At 40.0% G+C, this 15,664-nt stretch overlaps 1 protein-coding gene across 3 annotated transcripts in view; it reads right to left on the bottom strand.

The window, feature by feature from the left end:
- The window catches only part of usp24 (ubiquitin specific peptidase 24), a 33,496-nt gene that overhangs the window by 14,495 nt on the left and 3,337 nt on the right, over positions 1-15,664 (bottom strand). The window contains exons 2-35 of one of the 3 annotated variants that reach the window (XM_012920739.3): positions 15,337-15,505; positions 15,046-15,113; positions 14,808-14,951; positions 14,424-14,549; positions 14,067-14,102; positions 13,900-13,965; positions 12,778-12,843; positions 11,887-11,961; positions 11,437-11,595; positions 11,230-11,344; positions 10,963-11,066; positions 10,656-10,763; positions 10,458-10,553; positions 10,154-10,315; positions 8,878-8,979; positions 6,615-6,722; positions 6,378-6,527; positions 4,917-5,048; positions 4,311-4,422; positions 4,149-4,225; positions 3,881-4,021; positions 3,310-3,363; positions 3,091-3,224; positions 2,886-2,952; positions 2,670-2,780; positions 2,489-2,587; positions 2,178-2,351; positions 1,998-2,083; positions 1,637-1,745; positions 1,296-1,451; positions 1,075-1,172; positions 775-870; positions 467-689; positions 198-360 (exon numbers count right to left, since the gene is read on the bottom strand). In XM_012920739.3, the coding sequence (XP_012776193.2) occupies positions 198-360; positions 467-689; positions 775-870; positions 1,075-1,172; positions 1,296-1,451; positions 1,637-1,745; positions 1,998-2,083; positions 2,178-2,351; positions 2,489-2,587; positions 2,670-2,780; positions 2,886-2,952; positions 3,091-3,224; positions 3,310-3,363; positions 3,881-4,021; positions 4,149-4,225; positions 4,311-4,422; positions 4,917-5,048; positions 6,378-6,527; positions 6,615-6,722; positions 8,878-8,979; positions 10,154-10,315; positions 10,458-10,553; positions 10,656-10,763; positions 10,963-11,066; positions 11,230-11,344; positions 11,437-11,595; positions 11,887-11,961; positions 12,778-12,843; positions 13,900-13,965; positions 14,067-14,102; positions 14,424-14,549; positions 14,808-14,951; positions 15,046-15,113; positions 15,337-15,505 (3,886 nt within the window). The remainder of the gene's footprint in view (positions 1-197; positions 361-466; positions 690-774; positions 871-1,074; positions 1,173-1,295; positions 1,452-1,636; positions 1,746-1,997; positions 2,084-2,177; positions 2,352-2,488; positions 2,588-2,669; positions 2,781-2,885; positions 2,953-3,090; positions 3,225-3,309; positions 3,364-3,880; positions 4,022-4,148; positions 4,226-4,310; positions 4,423-4,916; positions 5,049-6,377; positions 6,528-6,614; positions 6,723-8,877; positions 8,980-10,153; positions 10,316-10,457; positions 10,554-10,655; positions 10,764-10,962; positions 11,067-11,229; positions 11,345-11,436; positions 11,596-11,886; positions 11,962-12,777; positions 12,844-13,899; positions 13,966-14,066; positions 14,103-14,423; positions 14,550-14,807; positions 14,952-15,045; positions 15,114-15,336; positions 15,506-15,664) is intronic. The other 2 variants (XM_004557191.3, XM_012920740.3) reach the window with 2 other exon arrangements.

Raw genomic sequence — 15,664 nt, 5'->3', positions numbered from 1 at the left:
GTTTAGTTTCAGTAAAATATTTTGAGCGTGACCTATTAATAACCAACAGTCAGCATTAGTCATAAATTAAAAATGAAGTTGTACAAGCCACATCCACTGACTGAAAAACATGTAGCTAACACCATAAGTTATCTACTTGGCAGACTTACAGAGACAAACAGACAAAATGTGTAATGATTGTTTTTTCTTTGTCTCACCAGTGCTGCTGACTCTAGTGCGTACTCCCTGGGGCAGAAGAGAGCCATGCGTCTCTCTGATTGGCTGTGGGCTACCGACTAGATCTAATCGACCTGCTGCAGCCGCCCAGGTCAGACGCATAAAACAGGCCACTGTGGAAGTGAAGTCCCCCACTTCCATGGTCTATAAAAGAAACAGCAGCAGATAGAGCATCTGGAGTACTTTACATTTACTGGACACCAAATTTATCCTAGAAATAACCTCAAAATTGAAATTATTTCTACCATACCTGAATAGCGACACGTGCAGCAGGTATGATTTCTTCAACTCTTATGGATGATCGCTCAGACAAAGACATCTGTCTGTAGGAGGACTTCTCTGGAGTGCCACATAGAGAGAGCTGTCGCCCTGCTCGCCCAGCATTACGAAACGGCCGAGATGATAGCGCATCGCCATCCCTGATGACATCATCGTCCAGTACAGCAGGCATGCTTTGACCAACCAGAAGGAACCTGCAAACAAAGCCCATTCAGTTAGAAGTTTGGCATAGTATGTGATGATTATATAAACCTTGTATGTTTGTGACATGTATTGCACCTGGCCAACTGAAGACAGATTGAGTAGACCCCTTGTCTGGTCTCATAGTCCACTTCTGATGGGATGGAGTCTCTCTGCATAACATTTACCACCAGACTGCAGAGGTGACAAACAGAAACACAATACTCAAGACTAAAAATAAAAAGATGCCATAAGGCATTTTGGATAGAAGCATATGTCATGTGGAATATATGTACTGGTGTATAATGTAGCTTGACAACTATGCTGACACCTCCTACAGTGGCTCAAAGCAAACAAAGAACAGCAATTGTTTTAAAGGTCTGTTGTTTGTGGTGCTACCTGAGGCCTCCTGCTTTCAGGAAATTCTCACAGAAGGATTTGCTGCTTGTTTTGGCCATCTCATCATCAGATGTGGGCATGAGTTTTGAACTCAACACCTAACAAAGACATAGGAGAGAAAAAGGAAAAGAGATGAAAACTGATGTCATGCAGCTTAGTCAACTTTAAAACAGGGAATTTTGCATTTATATACGTATTTGGGGTTTTACGTTTAAATATACCTCAAGGTTGTATAGCACTCTGAATGTGGACATGCCAGGGGCTGAAGATCTAAAAAGGGACTCCAAGATGGAAGCAGCACTGGGCTGATGTTGCTGCTTGGAGGACATAGAAGGAGAACGAGAGCCTGCACCCTGGCCGAGGGTGAAGAGCGTTTTCTAGAGAAAAGATACACAAAAGATAGAAAATAACTCCCTCAGACAACGGATAAGGCAAAGAAATGCACACAAGAGAAATTTGTTTAGACTTATAATAAACCCTCCTCCAAAAGCAGAAAATTAAAAATTTCAGAGGTTTATCGTTCTGCATTAAGCACTGTTAATAAGAAAAGAGTTCAAGTAACCTGATGGCTCCAGACGCTGGATTCTTTGGGAACAAAGTTGTCAAGTGCATCCTGTACTTCAGGATCTGTTGGAATGAGCAGCAGCAACTTCCTCACACGCAGAGTGATCCTGGAAAGTACAAGAAATATCCAAATACATAAAAAGGGTTATTAACTGCCTTTGGTCTTAATACATGAATTATGAAATAGTAGTGACTTAAATATTAATTACCAATCACTTTTTACCCAGCTAAACATGCATGCAAGAGTCTCTGTCTATGTTTTTATGCATTTTTGTATCTACACAAATTGCTTCAAAATGAGGTGATGTAAATAGCTAAATAGCGTCTTCTGTTGTCATATGGAAGAAATATTACCTTACCTGGACTCATCAAGGTTTGCTAGCTGGTAAAGCATCTCAAACACATTACAGACCAAAGCCATCACAACTCCAGGCAGAGACTTCTCCTAGAGACACAGAAATGTACGCACTTTGCATTAGAACCAGCGGAAAGTTTAATGGATGCACAATTTGCAGTTCTAACCATGTCTATGATGGTACCTGCTCTAGGGCATAAGCAGAGTTGAAGACAGCAGAGCTGGAACTGCTGGAGGCAGAGGCTGAGGACTCGGAGCTGCCAGAGGGAGTGCCAGTGCCTGAGCTCTTCACAGTTAAGCTCTGCTCATCGCTAAAGCCAAGCTGAGACAGCAGCTTATGGTCTCGATTCATGGTCAACTAATACACGTTGGAGGTGCAGTAAAAGGACAATGTGAGAGAAAAAACAAAACAAAATTAATTTTGTTCAAGGACACACAACAGGATAGTGGACGACCTTCCCCAGACAGGCACTGCACTGAATCATCAACACTTACCACACTATCATTGGCAAAGATTTGGACATTATCCACCGGACAGCTCAAGTGCTCAGATATCTTCCACCGGATACTTCCTACTGTTTCATTACTGTGAGTCTGTACAACAGACAGACGAATAAAATTAGCCATTTCCTCTGAAGACCTGAACTGTGCACAAAAGGGCAGAAGTTTATAATACCTCTAAGGTAAAAGTGTCTTTGGTTGACTCGTAGGTGATGTGAAGAGTGACAGGGTGTCCATTGAAAGAGGCCCCGTGAGGTAGAATAGTGCGAGGAACTGAGTACATATCCTACACAGAAATACACAAAAACATGAGGTTAAAAAAACCCATTATAGCATAATCATTTTTATTTACACGTGTAATGAAACCTTGGAGACAGAGTGCACAGCTTACCTCTATAGTGATGACATAGCGCTCAGCCAACAGCAGCAGTCTTTCAATTATCACCAGCTTAGTGGATCTGGAGGTGGAAATTCACAGAAGCGTCTCAACAATAACAAGCATATTTATACTCAAAACATTTTATCCATCACTAACATGCAAGATAAATTATATAAACACAAATGTATTTTAATAGGTTTAGTAACTATGTTCTTACCCAAACCCCCCTCTGTACCTGGATGGTGATTGTACAGATGTGGCCACAGTCGGCATGGCCGTGGCTGTCAGCATCTTGGTTGCTTTAGTAACAGCATGTGTCAAAGTAGGCCCACCCAGTGCCGAACTGGCTGCCTAAAAGAAGAACAAGAAATGTGCTGCTGGATCCCACTTTCTGTGAAATGGCACAATCATGCTAGTAACATATTCAACAGCTTACCTCTAGTCGTTTGTAGCAATCAGCAATGAACTTCTTGTGCAAAGACACAGAATCCTGTGAGGAGGAAGATTTATTTCTGCGTGTGATTTCTTTGTTTCAAAAACAGCCACAAAGCAGTAATTCAATTTTTATTATTGGAATACTTCTGATCATTTCTCATCAAAGTGAGGAGTGAAAACAATAGGCAGTCTGCAGCATCTTAAAAGGAAAATTCTTCCCAGGATAAAATATGCATATTCCCTCTGGTCCGTGTAACTTATCCACCTAAATTGTTCTGCTTTGAGTTTCCCAGTTTTGGATAGAGGGAAAAGAGATGACTGCCTTGTCTAGAATATAAAGGAACCAGAGAGCACATCCTTTTGGGGATTCAAAGTAATAGGTTCATTAGAAAGGAATTAATTCCAACACCAAACTGCTCACAATAAAGGTAATGACTTTTTTTGGGATCATGTAAAGAGACATTGCTGCTGATTTTAATGTGAACTGTCCTGTTAAATGACACTTCCACTCTCTTTAGAAGCAGTGCTAAAATTAAGAGGCCAGAGCAATAAATGCAAAAATATACTCAAACCTTCTTCATCTTGGGATTGAGGTTGGTGTAGCTATATGTAATAATCAGTTGGATTGCTTCATTGGCTATTTCTTCATCAGGGGTCTCCATGGCGATGCGCCAGATAAAGTCCATCCCTGCCAAGTCAATGCGCTCCACACACTGAAATCAAAGCACATAATACTTTAAATCTAAATGTCAACCAAGATGTATTTCAGTATTCTTTTCCTTTGCACGCTGAATGGTTCACTGTGTACTAAGGATCAAAAGAGAGAAAATGAAAGCTGACCAGCTGAGTTCCTTGGCGTTTTAGTCGATGATCACAAAGGTTGACATTCTCAAAGAAGGTCTTAAAAAGATTAAAACCTGAAACACATACAAAACATGTTAAATACATATTTATAATCCACTGCTGTGGGTCAATAATGTATCACCATAGAGTATCTCTCACCATTCATGGTGATTTCATAGGGTTCCAGTTTTAAGATCTTCTCCTTGAAGAGTTGCTGCTGAACATCACTCTCAAGGTCATGTTGCCCTTTTGTGAACCACTCAAAACACATCTGCACACACAGAAACACACTGTGTTAATCTCAGTTACAGTGAATTTTAGAGACAAATGAGATGGACTGGCTTGAGTTCTACCAAACTGAGCCTAACACAAAGACTAAATGAATGATCTGTTAAAGGCTGGAGGTAGTTAAACATTTGATTCTAACCACTTGTGCCCAGAATGATCTCATACTATTGGAAAGGGCAGAAACCTGCCTCCAGTTCTTTCTGTCCTTTTGTTGTTTTTTTTGTTCTCATACAAAGAAGCACTTGATAAAGCTAAACTTTACTGGATGATACATTGAGAAACCTAAACAGAATGGATGTCACTTTCTTGCCAGCTTGCTCTGTATTTAAAACTTGTATGAACATTCCTTTTATTGTGCTTTAAAAGGAAGAGGTAAAGTTTGTGCATTCCTCCAGATCAGTTATCCAGAGAAAGGAGGCTGCAATGATAAACAAATGGCCAAAGGCAAGGTTTCATTTGCAATGACTGTTTTTATACCTCACGGTCAAGTTCACAAACATCCGGCCCTGACACCAGGCACTCCCACAGCTCCTTGGCTCTGTTCCAGACCAGGTAGAGGCTAGCTTCCTGGAGAAAGAAGGCCAGGAAGCGCAGGTGGCTGTCCAGATACTAAAGACATATTGAAAGAGAAATGTGTTATCTTGTAACACTATCAATATGTAACATTATGTTCTTCAGGTGTAAACCTCATTCCAGCTAAGGGAAACTTGCATATTACCCACATTAATTTCTAATTATGCAATTAATCAAAATATCCAGCAATACAGCTCCCAGGAGGAGCAGAAGGCTATTACGTTTTAGTCAGTGTACTCAGGTCATTTACACATTTTATTTGATTTTTAAATACATTTATTCAGTTGTAACCTGGGGGGGCAAACAGAGGAGACAGGAACTATGGAAAATATGCATCCAGCAGATATTTTACTTATGAAGCTATAGTCACTAGTCAAATCCCTTAATAATGGTTTTGGTCATTAGCAGTAGAAAAGATGTTGAGGTTTTTATCTTATTTTTTAAAATATTTTTCCTTTATCTATTATACATTTACAAATCTTACTCAGCAGCATTTAATATCTGGGTATCAAAGTGTGTAAATATTTTAACTTAACTCTTGTGCAGCCTATATTCAACAATGTAATTTCAACACTATCAAAATCATCCTCAGTAATAAATATTCACACATTTCCCTGCATGAAGCTAACAGTAACCTGAGTGTTCATTACTGTGGTGGATCACAGGATGATAAATGACTGTTTACTGATCAGTCTCTTATGTGTCGCTGTATATAGATTTTCTTTATTTAAACAGTAAATGTTAAGTTACTGCAGCCTGACATTTGCCTTTATATTCAAAGAGTCACACTGTTATAAGGCAGGCACATGTTCTTATTATACATTAAACTGATCTGAGGATGAAACCACATTGCTGTGTTTGTTTTTACAATGATGACAGTTTGATCACGAAAAACGTCCTGGGTTAAAAAAAAAAGTTGGAGTATCTAACCTGGATTTTGAGGTTTGTAAATATTCAAATTTCTGTGAATCACTGTGATAAAAGAGAGCAGCTTCAAGCCCAGCAGGATGGGATATATCAGAGAGGAACTCTGGGTTTGATCAAGAAAAGCTCTCAGGGATGTCTCACTGACATTACTTTTTGATGTCAGTGAGAGCGAATATCCCTAATATGGCCATCTCACGCACACAGCTCTAGCTGTGAGAATGTAAACTGTTCCCACATGCTGTTTAAATCTTTTGTTTGTGAGGGAGCTAAAACAGCCTGTTTTAGACAATGGTTGAATTAGCATGACCCAGTGTGAAATGAATGAGGATTATTTTGAAATATGAGTCATGCATTGCTAATCTAGTAGCGAGTCCATGGATTCTATAGGGTTGGAAATGAGCATTATAGGTCACCTTTAAATTAAAAAGACAGACATACCTCCTGGTAGGTGTATCGTCCATCTACCAGGGTTGAGCCTGAGAGGCCGCTGTTACCAGCAGCTGTCACGGCAAGTCGATGGCAGCATACAAGGGATCCTGTGATTAGTTTGACAATCTCAAAATTCTTCTTCAAGTCTTGGATGATGCTCTGTTGGGAGACAGAGGGAATGTTAACTTAAACACAACGTAGAGCAGATTATTCAGGTGTGCATTTATATATGTTTTTATGTGTCACCTTGTCTTGTTTCTGGTATGTCTGCTTGATGAATGAACGGGTTATCTCATGCAGCTGACGGAGAGCAGGAACAACCCAGACCGCCTGTGGACTGCTCTGCTGTGAAGCCTGTTGAGATAAATAGATACACATGCGTGCATATCAGATGATGATATTTACTAAATCACAAAGCAAACACAGACGCTTGTTACAAAAATAGAGGTCAGCGATGATCTTTATGAATCACTTTTAATTTTATGTAACTGTTTTGTCATCGTAGACTTACTATTTTTGTAATTAAGGGCGTTGTTAAAACAAGAAGGGAAAAAGGAAAATCAGAGCCAGAGATTTAAACCACGGAAGATCAAATCTGCCACTTTTAACCCTCATCCTAGTGTTTCAGGTTTGCTTTTTGTTTTTTTAAATGACGTTGATAATGATTTAAAATCTGTTTCCTGTCTCTGCTTTGATGAACACTTTTTAAAAAATACAAATATTTTGGAGTCATGAGGGATTTCAGTCAAAAGTACCCATTTGCACCTATGCAGGAACTACTTATCTCAGGTAATGGTTGCCATGGGTCCTAAATTAATTTACCTAGCCACCAAGCGGAACTCTTAGTCATTTTAAAGAACAAGAATGGCATTGCTGCATTCATTGTCTGTATGGGGAAACTTCCCACACTGAAAGTTTTCAGAACGTTAGCAACATCGCCAAATCTGCTTGAAACAGCTGGGGAATGCTCTGGTTATGTTACTGCTATATTGCAAACACCAGTTGATTTGAGCAAGAATGAGTCTCCTGGGAGTTAAGAAACCTCTACTGCTGATGTGCCTGTCCAACACTGTGCTGGAAGAATCTACTTGAAAAAGGTGTTACTTTGCTCCCGAAACACAGACAGGAAGCTAGCAACTTTTTGTTCCTCCTTTTACATGCCAGCACGCGCTGATGATGACGCAAACTGTATGCTTTAACTGCCTATAGTAAGGGTTTAGCTTTAGGTTTTGTGTTGCCAGCAATAAGTCAGTCTCTCTCATTGGGTGCTGATCCCTTCCAGAGCTGCTCTTTGTTACCAGTTCTGTTCATATTTATGCATCAAATCTGATGCCGAGTGTAAATTAGTTGGGACGCCGACTCCTTCTTGGGCACAAACTGCTGCCCCAAGTGGAGGACTTTCAATATCTTGGGGTTTGTTCACAAGAGAGAGGAGACTGGAAAAGGAGATTGGCAGACATATTGGTGGGGTCTTGGCAGTGAAGTGGATGCTATGCCGATCTGTTGTGGTGAAAAGAGAGCTGAGAGTGAAAGCAAAAGTACAGCTATGTTCACAAGCTCTGGGTAGTACGGTAAATGAAAGAATAAGATCACAGATGCAAGCAGTGGAAATCAGTTTCTTCTGAAGAGGATTCGTACTCAGCCTCAGAAACAGAGCAAGGAGCTTGGTCATTGAGAAAAGGTAAGAGTAGAACCCCCTCCTAGGTGATGTGTTTTGAGCACATAATGGAGACTTTGGGGAAGACCCAGAATGCATTGGAGAAATTATTTCAATTATTTTATATTGGGATCAAAATAGATCCAGCAGCTTTCGTCATATAACTACAATACAATTGATGTTTACTTAAAATTACTGAAAACTAAGGAATATCAGAATCAATTAAGCTTTTGAGTATTTAGTGTGGATTGGGCGATAAAATGCAATTTTACAAAAATCTAATAATGATCTACTTTTTAGATGACATAGGACACATAACTAATAATGCTTTGAGCAGAAAAAAATATTGCTAGTATTATAATCTTGCTATTGTGACTGGTAGTCACAATAGCAATTAATGATCCTTGCTGCCCCCAAGGACCCCAGGTCTATGTATGTCAAATATGCTGGTAGGATGAGGGTTAATGTGAAAGGCCAAATATCAAACAAAAGCCTCACTTGGGTATCCATGGTTCTGATTAGAGTCCTCGCATGAGTAAAAAATTTCCACCAAAGCTAACCAGTCATCCAGCAGATAAATCACTCATTTATTTCCACAAGCGTTCACCCAAGACAAGACCAACACCACTGTGTAATCATTAGCGAGTGCCAAAGCCCTCTTAGTGAGGCAAGCAGAAGATTAACATACACCTGGTCAAACAACCTCATGTTGCAATCATCTGTGAAATTATCAACCTGAGACCAACGAAACCCCTTTGTGGTCAAACCCCCTCCTCCACGATTGGATGCCAGGACTGAAGCAGCAAGATTGGATACACACCAGTCAGTGGAAATATAAATCATAATGGATACCTCTTTTAATTTGGCCAGTGAGTTAGATTTCTTCTTGCCCCAAGTGCCAATATGAAATGAGCTATGAGTCTCGTTGCCTTTACTGTCTTCCTGAGTGAAGTTCTAGAGACATACATATCATTTGAAGTGGGATATTTGTACACAAATAACAAGCAGGATTTCCAAGGATGACACACATATTTTCTTCCATGTGTGGCAACAGTCAGTCCAGCAGTCATTTTAAAATATGGTTATTGTATATAATTTCAAAATAGGAAAAGCATACATGCAACTGATATATCATGCCAATTTCCATTTCTTGTACTGTGGCTCAGTTTGTCCACTGTCAGTTTTAGTTCCCTTCCCCCTCCCTTAAAGCCTATTTTCTTCTTATTAACTGTCATACGAAATTAACAAAAGAATAAACAGAGAAACAAAAAGGAAAAAGATCTGAATAGCAGGTGGGTGAAGCTGCTGAGAAGACCATATTAAATATATCACAAAGATTTCAAAGTAGAATAAAAATATCAGAAACTGAGCATTTAAGACAGAATCCTGTGGCTCACCAGGACTATTGAACATATGCCACGTTTAGTATGAGCATCTGCGTGTGTCCTCTCTAGGGTGAACCAGTTTGTCATGTTGGACAGCCAGGATGTGCAGTACCAATTTACTGACACAGTTATTAATGACATATAAAGTACACATTTAGAAAAGGCAAGATGAAGCATAAATTCCTCACATACTTGCAGTTTATAACGTTATCTACCACATTTTCCACGCTTTGAGAGTAGTTTACTTAACAGTTCAGTCACACCACTGTTTCACAATATAGTCATTAACTGACTGTATCAGCAAATCAACTAATTATAAAACCTGCATTTACAGATACCCACAGAGGGTGCTACAGATGCAGACAATGACAAAAATATAAACTAATAAAAAAAGTTTAAAAATAAATTATTCTAGATAGATGGGTACTTGTTTAAAAAGAAAGACTCCCTTCATTACAGTGGGGTACACTGTATTGCAAGAGTTTGACAAACTTATAAGGGAATGCTAACATGCAGTAAAACTGTTACTGAAGGCAGAAAAAGACCTAGATATCTAGTAGATCTGTCTAGTGTTTCATTAAAACTGCTGAGCTGCAGTTTTAAGATTCGTGACAAATGCTCCCAGTTTTTTCTTTGTGTGTGTACAAAATAAACAACACCTTTAAAGCACCGGCTCAGTGAAATGCTAAACCCCAACAAGAGCCCAAGTAAACAAAGAAAATACTATACTTTGTCTGTCTCACCTTCTTAATGTCTTCAATGCATTTAATAATGTAACTGCGTTTCACCAACTCCTTAACAGCATAGGCATCGCTCAGAATCCCCAGGTGCTCCTCCAGTGCCTGCTGAACTAGACTGGTAGGCAAGGTGGGGAGGTGAGCCAGTTCCCACAGCACCTCTAGCACCTGGACAGATACACACACAAGGACAAGGTTGACTCAAGGGAACATCCTTATATCAAAACCTTTCACAATATCTTTACCTGTTTTTTCTCCAATTACTTTTGAATGAGCCTACCTTTGACAAAAAGACATTTACACAGCATACCTTTCCTGTTGTGGTTTCAGAGCGAGCTTCTCTGCCTATCCTCCCGATCAGGCTGAGCAGCTTTTGCCTTACACGGTCACTCTCAACTTCCCAGCTCTAAATATCATGCAAACATGTTAACATAAATATCACGCACACATGTAGAAATCTCTTCAAATATAACCTATTTTATCAAAATGTCAGAGAGTGAGTGCTGACCTTTTGTATGAGAACGAAGAGGTGAGTGAGCTGGTCAAAGCTGAACTTCACAGCAGCAGCAGCAATTATTGTATGAATATTTTCTATTACAGTTGATGATTGACCCGCCTGAGATGGTCACACACAAAAAGAAATCAATACATCCACTGAGCTGACAGGTATTTGTCACATACTTACAGATATGCACATATAAAAGCACTCAGTGCAGTTTACTGATTTTCTTTAAGAGTTATAAATAGATAAAACCGATCAGAATGAATAATAAATATGTAATAACACATGCAGTTGAGATATAAATGGTTCTTACCTGTATTCTCCAGATCTTGGAGAGTTCATCTAGTGACAGTTTACTCCCCAGCAGCTCAATGATTCCCTTAATCCTCTCACAGTACTGAGCTTGATCAATGTTACCTGGAACAAAAAGAATGAATCAGCCAAAGTTAAACTGAAATCTTAATTTCCCGATTTCTCAGTTTAAATTTATGTCAGTGGTGACTACGTTTAACTATGTCTGTGTGTTTTGCCAAGCACTCATCAAAACTCTAGTAAGTTATGTTTTAACAAACATCGTTACCTTCCAGTGCTATTGACAGGACAGAGTTCTCTACAAGCCAGTCCAGCAGTTTATCTGTGTCAATGGCGTTTTTCACAGACTTTGAAACCGTGCTCTCTTCTATTAACTTTGTCACCTGAGAGACAAGCATACAAAAATAGTCTGACATGAGCTCAGAAATGGAAGCACTCAGAAAGAAATACTTTAAAATCTTCTTTTTGAGCTGACCTCTTTGAGGGAGTTCATCTTAGTGGAGAAGTGGGGTGTTTTGAGCATACGTAGAAGCGTATCCAGCCGGAGATCATCTACCACAGTAACCAACTCCCTCTGGAACCTCATACACAATAGCTTGATGGCTGACAGCAGGTCCGGGATGCTCACCAGACGCTAGGGTTGAATAACATTTGACTGAGTCATAAAATTCTTGTGAAGTTTCAATAAAAGAACCATTTCCACACTAATTTAGTTTCCTGAACTCAAGATGAGCAGTGTTTGCACTTACCATAGTCTTCTAAGACAGTTTATTCATACTATATGATCTAGCAGGTGCCAACAAAAGTCACCAGTCCCATATTCATTCTGAACTCAAATTTACTGGGTAGCACAACTAAGAGGGCAGTGAACACATTCATCTCCGTCCTCTTTTTCTTAAAATTATAAGGAGGTATAAATCACTACCTTATCTTTAAGGTCCTTCTCCTCCAGGTTTTGTACATATGTGATCATCTTGTGGATGACTGGATCCAGCATAGGCTAGGAAAAACAATATGAAACTGTGTTGATCCCTGTGGGGTAAATGGACCACTGGAGCAGCAAAACAGTAAGAGGATACAGCAAATAAAAATAGAATATAAATCAGAATGGGGTAGAAGTGTCATGTAATAAACACAAGCGATGATTTTATCACTGGAACAAAACTACGGAGCCACAGACAAACAATGTATATACACATATATATTACTGGCAGAGGAAAAAAAAGCAATTACAGGCCAGATTCTACAACTGTGTGTCCATGTGTGTACATACCTGTACTGCTATTTTTAAGAGGACCATTTTTAACATTAGATGTTAAAAGTGTATGTAACACCCTGTCACATATTATGCACTGCAGCCTTGAACTTCTCTACCACCCAGCAGAGATCCATGTGAGAACATAAATATCAGCACAGTCAGATTAGACATTAGCAGGTTTTTAACCCGGCAGCTTCCTGGTACAAAGTCTCTGTGACTTTGAAGTGCAAATAGAAGGAAAACTAGATTTACCAGCAATCATAATGCCCACCAGTGAGTGTATGCTGCCTTGATCCAGTTAGCTCCTTTGCTTAAAACACAGTAGTTTGAATGTGTCTGAACTTGATAATATCCTTCTGGGTGCTACATGTGAGAGCTGTGCATAAGTATCCCAACCCAAGTGTCTGACACTAATCGAAATCAGCTTAGGACACATAGGCCAGTCCTCACTTTATCCTACAAGGGGCCATTAAAGGGCTAAGACATTGTTTTAAGGTAGAAATGTATAGTGAGCATCATTTAGTGTGTGTGTCAGGGAGAGTAGATAAGGTAGCTCACCTGGACAAGACTGGAGTTAAGGTATTCAGCACAAACTCCGAGGGGTTGGACTAGAGCAGATACATACTGCATGGACAGATGAAAAAAAGTATAAACAAGTCAAGAAAGAAAGGAAAGGGAGGAAAATAATTTATCAGCACCAGCTTTGATTGTCTTAAGAATAATTCACTGACTCTGAAGCATTGCTAAAACTCACTAACAGATGTGTGCAAGACTTTTTATGGCATCACAACATCACTCCTCCTGATGTAAAATGTGTAGGGTAGAGATCAACCTGCATTTAAACACATGAGTGCATGTGAGCGAGAGGGAGTGACTGTTAACACATGCGTGGATGAGTATCGAATACCAGAGCCCAGCTGTCATTTGTCATTCACTGCTAAATCAAGAGAGGCTAATGAAAGCTTCCTGTGTTCCTGTCAGTTTTTTGACTATCCTCCATCTCTGCCTTCTGCAAGTATCTCCCTCTCCTCCACCTTCCAACTCTACCCTTCCACCCTACATGCCTTCCTGCTCAAAGCACACAAATGAATGTGTCACCCTTGGTAGTAAATAGAGAAGTGAGCACTACTCGTTTTTTTTTTTTACTTTCACTTTTACCATCATCCAATGTGCCTCTAGTGTGTTAGGGATCTAACGGCTTACACACTCTGCTGAGCTCCCACTGCAACTGCAGAGTGCAACTGTGGTGTGCAATGAGTCTTTGCCTTATTAAAATGCTAATGGTTAGAGGGTGTGTGTGTGTGTGTGTGTGTGTGTGTGTGTGTGTGTGTGTGTGTGTGTGTGTGTGTGTATGCACGCGCACTGAATTAATGGCCATGCGCTGCTGAGGTTCCGGCCAGGTTCCCAGAAGGAAGCATCAGTACAAGGATGCCTCAGAACACATAAAACAACAGAGCATTTCAACCATCACACAGTAGGAGGATGCAGGACTGTGTTTGTGTTTAAGTGAATATTACAAAGAGTGAAAGAAAGAGAGAGACATTCAGCGCTGTGCAGCTGAGAGCACTGAGTTCAAACATGATGACCTTTCGCCTGCATAGACTGTCTCAAAGTACTCTGTCAGTCTTAAGAAATGCCCGGAAAAAGATGATAAGAAGACGTAAAAACAATAGTTCTTACAGCTATCTCAATTTCCTCAGTGTTGAGTTTCGTCTGGATGGCAGTGAATCCTCCCAGCTCTCCAAACTTGACAAAAATTACAGAGAGAAAGGAAACATGAGGCAAAACTGATATAACTCTGGTATATATTTATGGAGACAATATCTAAGTGGTGGTTTATTACTCACTCGATTCACCAAATCAACCAGCCAACCATGGGGCTCCTGAAACAGATCACTATGATTTAAGTAAATGCTTTCAGCAATGACACTGAAAATTCTCATGAGACATACACATTAAGTTTTCAAGCAGCTGCTGTGTGTCAGCCACCCATGGTCTCTTGACCCTCTGCGGCTCAGTTATGCAACACTGAAGAATTGGTCTGTCTGAACCTTGAACATGACTATACACCATAAACAAATTCTTTAACATGTAAACATATATAAATACTTGCCAATGCATCTGGATTAACTGCCACACATACAGCACAATACTACAATGATACAGTACAATCTTATAATGCTTCACAGACAAATTAGTCTTACTTTCTGATAGGCGTTGCTTGGAGAGACGGCAAACATGTTAGCCTCGTCTCCAAAAACTTCAGCCCAATTTCTCTGACAGGCCTTCATCCGGTTCTTAAAATGGTACTCGTTGTCAGGATTAAGGGCCTGCGTGTAAGAAGAATTACACATCATAAATATTTATTTTTATTTCCCCTCATACGTATGAAATAAATTAGCTTTTTTTTTTTTAGTAAAGCTGAACAAAACCCAAAATAAATGGAATGACACTGAACCACAGTGGTTAATAACATTTTGAATAAGGTGATTATAAAAAGAAAAAAGACAGTAAATGAGATACATAAGCATCGTAACAGGAAGGTTTTCTATCATTTTAGGAAAACATTACTAAGTGAGACGACGCACCATGGTCAACACTCCCATCAGGTTTACAGGTACAGGGTCCTGCTTCACCCTCTCTGCAACCAGTTCCACCAGCAACATGAGCATGTTGTAGATTCCCTCATGAATCTCTGTGCCCCATTTGTGTACGGCACTGCTGGTCAGTAGCTGGTGATAATGAACAAGGCATGTAGAAAGGAAGTAAGTCAGGTATGCTAAATATTCAAAGAGGCACCTTGACTTCAGTTTCTCTTTTGCTTACCTTTTTAAAGGCCTCTGGCATGCAACGATCCATAAAGCGCTTGCAATTCTCATCAGCGTCAGCAAGACCTGACAGGGAAGGAGAAGTTGGATTCACACATCTAAACTTGGAGAATTTTTGGCTGTCAGATTAGTTACATATTGAGTCATGCGACACAAGTGGCCGAAATAACAACATGTGAAAAACACCCGATGGTCCAAACAAAACACGCCACCCACATAATAACGCAAATGTAGTTTACTGCAGACCTTAAAAACAACATTTTCATCACCTCCACACACGCAGTCTTACCATGTCGAGCAAGGCAGGAGGAGGCAATGAGACACTTGCCCAGGGACTCCTCTCTCTTGTAAGGTATGGACCAGTGGTCAGTAAAGACTCGACTTTCCAGTTCATACAGGTTGGTGGTGGGAAACTCCATGCTTCCCCCAGAGCAGTTCCCATTCTCATCATTGCTCCTCTGTAACACACAAACACAACAAAATTGTGACATAAAGCAGAGGGTGACTGCATTTCATACGGCTCATCCCATTGTTTTATAATGACACTGCAAATGTCCTCTGTGTGATGCTAGGATAATACAAATGGCCTCTGGCGATGATAAAGTCAGACAGGATGA

The sequence above is a fragment of the Maylandia zebra genome, linkage group LG23 (genome assembly GCF_041146795.1).
Source record: "Maylandia zebra isolate NMK-2024a linkage group LG23, Mzebra_GT3a, whole genome shotgun sequence".
Taxonomy (NCBI): domain Eukaryota; kingdom Metazoa; phylum Chordata; class Actinopteri; order Cichliformes; family Cichlidae; genus Maylandia; species Maylandia zebra.
This window is presented reverse-complemented; position numbering and strand designations above follow the sequence as displayed.